This window comes from Colletotrichum truncatum (genome assembly GCF_014235925.2).
Source record: "Colletotrichum truncatum strain CMES1059 chromosome Unknown Contig_0006, whole genome shotgun sequence".
In the NCBI taxonomy this organism is placed as follows: domain Eukaryota; kingdom Fungi; phylum Ascomycota; class Sordariomycetes; order Glomerellales; family Glomerellaceae; genus Colletotrichum; species Colletotrichum truncatum.
The window spans coordinates 1907510-1917719 of record NW_027222403.1 but is presented as its reverse complement, the minus strand read 5'-3'; the positions used below and the strand labels follow the sequence as shown (position 1 = coordinate 1917719).

Sequence of the window (10210 nt, the reverse complement as noted above, 5' to 3'; positions counted from 1 at the left end):
GGGAAACACGCGGTTTTGAAATGGAGTCTACCCAACGATGGACTAGATTTGGCTGTTCTAGCGAAGGGGAAATAGTGTGTTACGGCGTTAATGAATAACGGCCTTGAAGTTTAGATACCCAGTAATGACGTCAACTACCATAAGGTATCTATCAATTTATGCGTCGCATCATGAGCCACATTTGTGATTGCGAATAAATCACAGAATGTCAAACTGTCGCCGTGATTCCTTTACTACTGTTTGGCTCTAAAGCATGAGATTACACCGCTTAGAAGCCAAATTCGGTCCACTAAAACGAGTTTCAGCCCCTCAGATTGGATCCTAGCCAATGTTCCGCAGGAAGGTTAGGCGCCCCAACCCAGCGCAACTCAAAATGCAATCTCCACCATTGTCAATCAGTTCTTGCACAACGGGATGTAACAGTATCAAAAGCCATCGAAATTTTACCAAGACCTAATTTTTCGCCCAATAGTTCATTGTAATGTCAATAGAACTCAACTGGGAGACGCTCACTACGGGCCCCGATGGAGAGGCACTAGCCCTCCGCATCCGTGACTTCATCCACACAAAATTTCAGGCTGTGCCTCTCCCACGGTTCATTAAGTCTGTCAAAGTACACGACTTTGAGTTTGGAACCATCGCGCCTGAGCTGGAGCTCAAGGACATTACCGACCCGTTGCCAGACTTTTATGAGGAGAATCCGGATATTGAGGACGATGAGGAGGAAGAGGATGCTGTTGAGGAACCCCCGCTGCCGCCACCACAGCAGCATGTACCAAGAGAGCTGAGCGCAGCTGAGAGAAGGAGGCAAAGGGAAGAGGCATCACTGCCACCAAGGCTAAGGACGCATGCGCTGAGAGGGCAGTCTGGAGACTTTCCGAGCCCGTTTTTGGGCGTGTCAACGCCGGGGATTCTGGGTGGTGCGTCGAATTTACACTATTTTCAGTCGCACTTGGGAACCGGCTGGTCGGGGACCCAGACGCCACTCGCAGCGGTAGCCGGCGCGCACCACAGGCTGGACTCATCGGCCATGGCATCTCCTGTGGGTTCACCATTGCTGAATGGCTACTCGCCGAGTCACAGCCGGCACGCATCGCAAAGCTCAATATCCGTCAGCGACTTCAACCCCGCAGCCTTTGCTCAGCAAAACCAACAGCAACAGCAGGACCTGAGGGAGAAGGCGAGCGTGTCTACACTAGCACCAACATCCGCGGGAGCGTCGAGGCCGCCCACAAGGGACACGCACATTGCTTCCGGGTCTGCGCCCATTGAGGAGGAAGAGGATGAAGAGGCACCTGACGAGAATGCGCCAAGATTCCGGGAGCCCAAGCCAGATGACTTGCAGGCCGTATTCCGTATTCGGTATGCGGGCGACGTGCGGCTGCGGCTGACGGCGGAGATCCTGCTTGATTACCCGATGCCCAGCTTCGTGGGAATACCCGTGCAACTAAGTGTCACGGGTCTGACGTTTGACGGGGTGGGAGTGATGGCGCACATCAGAAAAAGGATACACTTTTGCTTCTTGAGCCCTGAAGATGCGGTCACGGCGGTTGGTGCGGACGAGGCGGGACCCAGCGAGCCTGGAAAGAGGTTCGGAGGTCTTTTGCAGGAGATTCAGGTCGAGAGCGAGATCGGGCTCCGAGATGGTGGGAAACAGAGCCTCAAGAACGTTGGCAAGGTGGAGAGGTTTGTGTTGGAACAGGTGCGAAGGATATTTGAGAATGAGTTTGTGTATCCCAGCTTCTGGACATTTCTGGTCTAGACGCCGGCGATTCCTTTCTTATTCTTCACGCAACATCAAATCAACCGTCGTCAAGGGAAACACGGAAAGGTCGTGCATAATTGCTCTACAGTGGTATCTACCTGTAATCAGAAGAACTATCTTCTCTCAGAAAATTTAAATAGCTTGTTAAGTGAGAGTGCTCTTGAAACCTTGGTAAGCCTGCTGGATGTCCATCTCTAGCTCGCGGGCTTGTTGCTCGCTCAGCTCATCTGTGGCCTTCATCTGGTTTAACGTGATAAGCCACTGCACAATCTTGCCCCTGTTGTCGAAGTCACGGTCTGTCACCTTGTTGACAGACTGGATGACGTCGGAGAGCAGAGGATGCAGCTGGTCTTTGGACAGCAGGCCTAGCTTGACGGCGTCGAGAAAGGTGATGAACTCTTGCGTCGCCTCCAAAATCAGTGCGCCGCTCGTATTACCTGCAGCGGTAGGGGCTGGGGCAGCGCTTGAAGAGGCGGTCACGGTTGTTGAAGGCATGCCGACGCGGATGCGCTCTGTCGCACGGGGAACTTCGAGCTGTCGAGACCAGTGTGTTAGCATCGTGGCCGTCCGTCATAGGCTGGTGATATTCGGTAATGATGATACATACATCCCATTCTGCTTTGAACTCCTCGAGGCCCCGGAAAGCCTTTGCAACGGTCTCGTCGGCCAAGATAGATTTGTATTGCTTCAGGGACCGTTCGCAGATCTCGGTGTAATCAGCCTCGGGGATGGCGTCCTTCAGGAAGGCCTTCTCGAGCTCGTCGAGAGTGACTATGATGCTGAAGATCTCGGCAAGCGAGTCTTGCAGGTCTCGCTCGGCGCGAGTATCGGCTAGCTTCACTTCCTGTCGTGATGCATCATCGTGTTAGCATACCTGTTGCTGCACTGCGGGGGCGGGGCATAAAGGGAGTTGCAGAAGACGGAGCAACTTGGGTTGCGGTACCTCATCAAGATTAATTGTTGCTGATAGTGTGGTGTTTGGGATATAGCTATGCGGCGTTGGCGCATAGGGTTGCCGGGGCATCATCTTCGCGTCTGGGTTCTAATCGTCTCCAGCTTCATGGTCGGTCAACAGCCGTCACAGCTTCGAGCTGTTAAGCTCCAGTAACTGCGCCGCGTGTCGTGGAGGCCAAGCACACCAATAAGTCAGACATGGGTGTCGAGGTTCCATACATCAGTAGGAGCCTCAGCTAGAGACGTGGGGCAGACTGCGATGCCAGTCCCAGAAAGGGATAGCGCCATTGCCGATAAGATAAGCCTGTCCAGAAAAATTTTGGATGGCAGCGAGCGGTTCTGCTATTGAAAGTTCCCGTCCCACGGTCCCTGCAGCCAAAACCTCTCTCCCACCACCCCCCAACGCAGGATCCCAATTGACCGGCCCCTTAGAATCCGTTCACCATGGGTTCCACAAAGAAGAATCTTAAGGCCACGAAGAAGTTCGAGAAGAAACATCTGAAGGGTGTTCTCGACAAGAGGAAGGAGACCGCCAAAATCAAGCAGCGCCAACAGGTTAAGGCGAAGAAGCAGGCAAAGCGACCCAAGGATGCAGAATTCTTCAAGGGCAGCGATGCTTCTGGTGCCAAGCCCAAGGGTCACCAGAAGGACGCCAATGTTAGCGCTATGAGCGTCGACGACTTCTTCCAAGGCGGCTTTGAGGACATCATCGACAAGAAGGACAAGAAGAAGATCGGCAAGAGGAAGCGCGATGCGCCGGAGGGAGAAGGTGAGGACTCAGACGATGGCAGCACGTCTGATGTCTCAGTTGAGGAGCAGCCTGTAGCCAGCGACAGTGAAGATGGTGACGACGACGACGATGCGGACGAGGGCCTTGGCATGTCTAAAGAGGCCATGGACAAGCTTGCCCAGAACGACCCCGAGTTCTACAAGTTCCTGAAGGAAAACGACCCTGAAGCCCTTGACTTTGACGAAAACGCCGATATGGCCGAAGTAGACGAGCTTAGCGCTGGCAGCGACCAGTCCGACGACGAGCAACCGAAGAAGAAGCGCAAGAAGGACTCTAAGAAGCAGCAGGCCGAAGAGGAGGTTCTCCCGGACAACGAGCTCACTCGTGAGATGGTCGCCAAGTGGAAGAAGCTGGTTGAGGAGAAGCAGAGCTTGCGTGCTGCGAGACAGGTTGTCCTGGCTTTCCGTTCCGCTGCCCACCTCAACGAGGACGACGCAGACGAGACCAATCCCCAGAGATACACCATTTCCAGCCCAGAGGTTTTCCACGACATCTTGATCGTGGCCCTCAAGCAGATTCCCGTTGTCATCTCCCACCACCTGCCTATTAAGGAGTCCGCGTCTGGAAAGATCTATGTGCCCACGGACTCGAAGAAGTTCCACACCCTGTCCATTATGATCAAGACGTTCACTGCGTCTATCATCCACCTTCTCAGCACGTTGTCTGACGACGCGACTCTCAAGCTTACCATTGGCTCATTAGAGCCTCTTGTGCCTTACTTGTTGTCGTTCCGAAAGCTTCTCAAAGTTCTGATCAAGACTATTGTGAACTTCTGGGCTAGACCGGCTAGCTCAGAAACCACCAAGATCACCGCTTTCCTCGTTCTGCGGAAACTGGTTGTCATTGGAGACAAGGGCATTCGCGAGACTGTCCTTAAGGCAACATATCAGGGACTCGTTTCAGGATGCCGTGCAACTAACATCAACACCATCCAGGGCATCAACCTAATGAAGAACTCTGCCGCAGAACTGTGGGGTATTGACCAAAACGTCGGCTATACGACAGCCTTCAGCTTTATCCGTCAACTCGCCATCCACCTCAGAAACAGCATTGTGAAGAAGGAGAAGGATTCGCACAAGATCATCTACAACTGGCAATATACCCACTCGCTGGACTTCTGGTCATGCGTGCTTGCTGAGCACTGCAGTCCCCTGAAGGAGGCGGAAGCGGGTAAGGAGGGCCAGTTGAAGCTCTTGATCTACCCCCTCGTGCAGGTCACCATGGGCGCTATGCGACTCGTCCCTTCTTCGACATTCTTCCCTGTGCGGTTCCACCTGGTCCGCTCTATCCTGCGCCTCTCCCGCGCAACAAACACCTACATTCCTGTTGCATCTGCTCTTCTTGAGGTGCTCGACTCGGCCGAGATGAAGCGATTCCCGAAGGCGTCTTCTATCAAACCGCTTGACTTCAACGTTGCCTACAAGGCCCCCAAGTCATACCACCGCACGCGTATTTACCAGGACGGTGTGGGAGAGCAGCTTGTCGAGCTCTTCAGCGAGTACTTCACTATTTGGGCCAAGAACATTGCTTTCCCCGAGTTTTCTCTGCCTGTTATCATTCAGTTGAAGCGCTGGGTTAAGCAGGCACGTAAGGTCAGCACAGGTAACAAGAACAACAAGGTTATCTCCATGATTGTTCTGCTTGTGCAAAAGCTTGAAGCCAACGCCAAGTTTATTGAGGAGAAGCGGTCAAAGGTTGACTTCGCACCCAAGGATCGCGCGCAAGTAGATGCCTTCCTGCGTGACTTCGACTGGGAGAAGACGCCGCTTGGCGCTTATGTCGTTGTGCAGCGTAAAATCCGAGAGCAGAAGGCCAAGGCACTGGAGGAGGCAAGAAAAGAGGACGAGAGGAAGCGCAAGGAGGAGGAAAAGGAGGCTCGTGCTGAGAATGTTGATGACGACTCTGAGGAAGAATATGCCGACGAGCTGATGGATGGTGAGGGAGATGATGATGCAGAGGAAATGGACGAGGATGAGGACGAAGAGGATGAAGAAATGGAGGATGATAGTGAGTAGAGTGTTCATGTTGGGGCAGATCGGCATAAAAAAAGTGTTTACGGCGTCGGACATGACGCTGGTGTTTAGGAATATCATGGAGGGTTATGTAAATAATTTCGAGGCTGCAACCTCATTCCAAGCGCCTTTTGTTTTTAAACAAACCCACCTGTGAATAAGATTGCATCTCGCACGGCAGATGATTTTGATATAATTTGATTTAATTTAGCCGATTTGAGACGAAAGCTCCAGAGAAGTGTTTTTTATTTTCCAAAGAATGATGCAAGGATGGTGCTGATATTTAAACCTGCCTTTTTTGCAGTATGTATGAGGTGGTTTTGGAGCACACCCTTTGAGCAGCCGCAAAGGGGGGCCCTGCGCCGCAGTGTAGGGCCGGAATAGGCAAGCAGTTGGGGAGCCCTGTTGATCCTCCTGATCGCCAGATGTCTGCCTAGATAACTGCAGGCTAGGCTCCATCTGATTTGACCACATCTCAGCCCATCCACTCGTTCTCCTTCTAATCCTTCACTTTTGCATCTTCCACTCGAAAATCTTACTAATATTTCCATACATAAGTGACTGGAAATTGTGTAATGCAGACAGTAGCAAATTGATGCCCCAAACCGACTTGGAAGTAGGCTGTCATAATCATGGCTCCTCTTGCTGCGGACCCCCGCCAGCTGCTGGTAGTCCTCAACCCCGCCCGTCGCCGAGTGTTTTATACACTTCTCTTCGACATTACGGGTCACATGCGTGCTCAGCTAGAGCTAAGAAATGGCGAGTATAACGACACGCCGGCCGACAGCCCGTCAAACCAGAGCCGTAATGCGGCTCCACGCTTCGGTCCGGGCACCGGGGAAAGAAGCGGTCGGGGTAGTAGCTCCAGTCACACCGACAGCGGAGGTTCCGGCGGACACAGCGCCCAACTGGTTGCTTTGAGAAATGCAGCACTGAAGCAATTTGACGAGTGGCGCAAGGAGCTTCTTGACAAGGTCAAAGAGATCGTCACTGCTAAGGATGATGACAAGATCCTTGAGGCTCGGAAGAAGCGTCTCGACGAGATGGCAAGGCTTGCGCAGGAATCACCTAGAGCAGGTGAGGATCTGATCAACTTTGGAGACGCAACGAATACGCCGGCTACACAAACAGAAGTGGACAAAGAGGTGGCCATCTTGCAAGAGCACTATCATCCGATTCCCAACCGCTTTACCACTATACCAATTGATGACCGAAAGGAGGTGCTTAGCTGCCTTTTACTCCTCATTCTATCAACTGGGAGCTACTCTGCACACTCTAGAGTTATGGCTCTGTATCTTACATCTGCATTCGGGCTTCCTATCGCAGCTCTCATTCAGGAGGAGACGGAAATCGCGAAATCTCTTGTTGAATCTTCAACCGCAGCAGAAAACCAGAAGGCAGCCATGTCAGCTGATGCTGAAGCTGCAAAGCGGCGCGAAGAAAACAAGCAGAGTCGTTTCTGGAAGGTCGGCCTGGCGTCTGTCGCTGGCGCAGCCGTCATCGGAATCACGGGCGGCCTGGCAGCTCCAGTAGTTGCTGGTGCTATCGGCGGCCTAATGGGCAGCGTCGGATTGGGAGGCGTGGCAAGCTTCTTGGGAATCTTCTGGATGAATGGAGCACTTGTGGGCACGCTCTTCGGCGCCTACGGCGCCAAAATGACTGGCGAGATGATGGATACATATGCCAAGGAAGTCGAAGACTTTCGTTTTCTCCCGCTTAAGGACGAATGGGGCCAGGACTACAAACGCGCTGATCCGGATGGGAAGCAAGGCGCGCGGCTTCGAGTAACCATCGGCATCAATGGGTGGCTTACAGACGAGGGCGATATTACTAAACCATGGAGGAGCCTGGGCGACGAATCCGAGGTGTTTGCACTGCGGTACGAGATGAAAGCCCTTCTTGCCCTTGGCGCCGAACTGCAAGATCTCGTGTCTTCCTACGCTTGGAACTTCGTGAAAGTGGAGATCCTCAAGCGTACGGTGTTGGCGTCTATCTGGGCTGCTCTGTGGCCTGCCTATCTCATCAGCGCTGCTACCAAGATTGACAATCCGTTCAACCTCGCTCGAAACCGTTCCGATAAGGCTGGCCGTGTCCTCGCTGACGCTCTTATAGCCAAGGTTCAGGGGGAACGACCGGTGACATTGGTGGGGTATTCACTCGGTGCTCGAGTGATTTACTCCTGCCTCAGGTCTCTTGCTGAGCGGAAGGCATTTGGACTGGTTGATACGGTTGTGCTCATTGGCGCCCCTATCCCATCCAACCGAGAGCATTGGCAGGTCATCCGTTCTGTCGTATCTGGTCGCATCATAAACGTCTACTCAGAGACCGATTATATTCTTGGATTCTTGTACCGCACTACATCACTTCAGTTGGGCATTGCAGGGCTGCAAGAGGTCAAGGATATTGACCGGGTTGAAAACCTCAATTTAAGTGAGGAGGTCAGTGGGCATCTACGATACCCAACATTGATTGCCAAAATCCTAACGAGATGCGGCTTCCCAAATGTCAAGGGGGGCAATGGTGCCATCGAAAAGGATGAGGATATTAAGGTGCTGGATCATGAGGCTGGTTCTCAGATGGGTGAGCTTATTGAACTCGAAGCACTACCTGATCCAGAATCAGAACCACAGCCTATTCGATCCAAGCAGACTGCCCGGTTCCCCAACGAACTGCGTCATCCTTTGCATCCCGACCCGCCGGCACAGAAAAAGAAGAATATCAGCCGTACCAAGGTGTCCAGGACTGGGCCCTCAACGGTCTCTGAAGCATTTGACCCCCTAGGCGAGCAGGGCAGTGATCCATTGAACTTGAGGTCTGTTAAACAGAGCAGGCGACAGCCAACCTCGCCCAACCTTGAAGATCTCATAAGTCTAGATCATCAGCCACAGGCGAAGGAGCCGACCCACCCCGTATCTGCTGATCCCCTCAATCTTGGTTCTCTTGGCCAGAAGAGCGAGCAGACTGCCTCACCAGAAGTTATGAAAGGATCTGTAGAGCCAAGAACGGAAATCAACATCCCTTTGCGGCCTGCCCCTGTTCAGTCGTTCCAGAGTGATGGTGCGATAGACTCGCATACTCGTCCCGAGCTGCCTGTGCGGCCCAAGACATTTCCTGTGCCGGCCTACGCCGACTCGGATGAGGAAAGCTTCAAGGGTATTCAGATGGTAGATAACGATGACCTGGGAGACATGACGATGTACTCGGAGCCTCTTAGGGCTGACAATTAGGCTGGATGTGAGAAGTAGATGTTTTGTCGCAGCTTAATATGACTGGAAAACAGAACATTCATCCTTATTCTATTTACTCCTTGTCGTCAGCGGTGTTGCCGTTATTTTGTGATTTGGCGCATATCAGGATTTCCTCCTTAACATTCCCATCTCAGGTATGGAGCTATTTCTAGCGGACCAAGGAAGTTCATGTCCGGATGCACAATGAAGGGACCAACATCAAGCATTGGTAATTATGAGACCAAGATCTTATGCCTGGCACAAATTTTGTAGACATGCAGATGGATTTTTTTCTCTCCTTTTTTTCTTAAAGACTTGATAATACTTTGAAAGCCCCCTAGCGCAAAACCGGGACCACAAAACCAAAACCGACGGGCCAGCATGAAAAATGTCGTGGTCATGTCCACCGGAATCTACACGACAAAGTCTGGCCTTTTTAGGAGGCACTCGACGACCAATCTTCAACAGGTGGAAATATGGCCTCGTCGCGGGCCTGTTGTAGTACTACTGACTGTATATTACTCCAGTCTTTGACCTCATGCGATAATGAAAGGTTACTCACACAAGGACTTCTAAATGGCGCGGTATTTCGATGCTCTATGCGCTTCGTTCATGCCACGTAGTGAGGCGTGGTGGGTGGCGTGTATAGGTAAGTCATGTCAGGTCTGGGTAGGAACTAGAGTTGAGTGCTTTACGATTTACATCTGACGAAGTCACCTGCAGTTGGCTTACATCACGGCGACGCACAAGCTTTCTTGCCACCTTTTGGAATTTGGACTTCTGGTATTATAAGTCTGGTGCGTCTCTCCAAAGCTCTGACGTAGGTACATGATCAAACAAATGCGGGTCGGCGGTGCAACAGAGTTAAAAGATGAAGTTCCCCGATGGGAGGGACCCGCCAAACATCACGATTACAGTTTGTCGAAGTTTGCTTGGATCAAGGATAGAAGTTATCGGCAGGGTGTAGGCTGCTTGGCGAGGTGTGGCTGCTTTGCCTTTGGGGACTTGTCTAGAGCTTGATTTGCTTGAGTTTGTTTAAAAGAGGAAGTGCAGTACTGAAAAAGCAGTGTGGCCTTCTTATGACAGCATCAAGTGTAGAAGAATGGACAGAGAGGGAGAGTCCGCTTGACGGGCACGATCTCGCTGGGGATGTACCGATTAGTGTAATGCATCTATCCGTGATGGCGTGCACTCTAATGGGGCGGGATCCACGATGCGCTGATTGATGGAGATAAATCTGATATTGAAAACCCAGATCCCAAAGCGGCAGCGCACCGGTGCGATTGAAAAGCAAAGAATCACTGTTCAAGGCTCTGGGGAGCGCTGTGTTGAAGAGGAATGGAACCAGTGAGATTGCGAGTGGTCATTGATGGGGCGGAGGAGAAGATTTCTGACCCTCGTGCATGAAGCAGAGGCAGGGAAGGGCGGGATGTTCACAGGGATGGCGGCTTCGGCTCTCTGA

General features: G+C 52.2%; 4 protein-coding genes across 4 annotated transcripts; 3 read left to right on the top strand and 1 right to left on the bottom strand.

The window, feature by feature from the left end:
* Nucleotides 1–481: 481 nt before the first annotated feature.
* Nucleotides 482–1762, top strand: CTRU02_209809 (Mitochondrial distribution and morphology protein 12; the record flags this gene model as incomplete). The annotated part of the gene is made up of 1 exon (XM_036720625.1): nucleotides 482–1762. The coding sequence occupies one exon, from the start codon at nucleotides 482–484 to the stop codon at nucleotides 1760–1762; it is 1281 nt and encodes a 426-aa protein (XP_036587465.1).
* A 147-nt stretch (nucleotides 1763–1909) lies between these two features.
* CTRU02_209808 (vacuolar protein sorting-associated protein vps28) lies at nucleotides 1910–2792 on the bottom strand (the record flags this gene model as incomplete). The annotated part of the gene is made up of 3 exons (XM_036720624.1): nucleotides 1910–2299; nucleotides 2373–2609; nucleotides 2709–2792. 3 exons carry the CDS (start codon nucleotides 2790–2792, stop codon nucleotides 1910–1912), a joined length of 711 nt encoding a protein of 236 aa, XP_036587464.1.
* A 371-nt stretch (nucleotides 2793–3163) lies between these two features.
* CTRU02_209807 (ribosome assembly protein) lies at nucleotides 3164–5524 on the top strand (the record flags this gene model as incomplete). The annotated part of the gene is made up of 1 exon (XM_036720623.1): nucleotides 3164–5524. The coding sequence occupies one exon, from the start codon at nucleotides 3164–3166 to the stop codon at nucleotides 5522–5524; it is 2361 nt and encodes a 786-aa protein (XP_036587463.1).
* Nucleotides 5525–6153: 629 nt separating this feature from the next.
* CTRU02_209806 (transmembrane and coiled-coil domain-containing protein) lies at nucleotides 6154–8748 on the top strand (the record flags this gene model as incomplete). Its single annotated transcript, XM_036720622.1, has 1 exon — nucleotides 6154–8748. One exon carries the CDS (start codon nucleotides 6154–6156, stop codon nucleotides 8746–8748), a length of 2595 nt encoding a protein of 864 aa, XP_036587462.1.
* Nucleotides 8749–10210: the final 1462 nt, after the last annotated feature.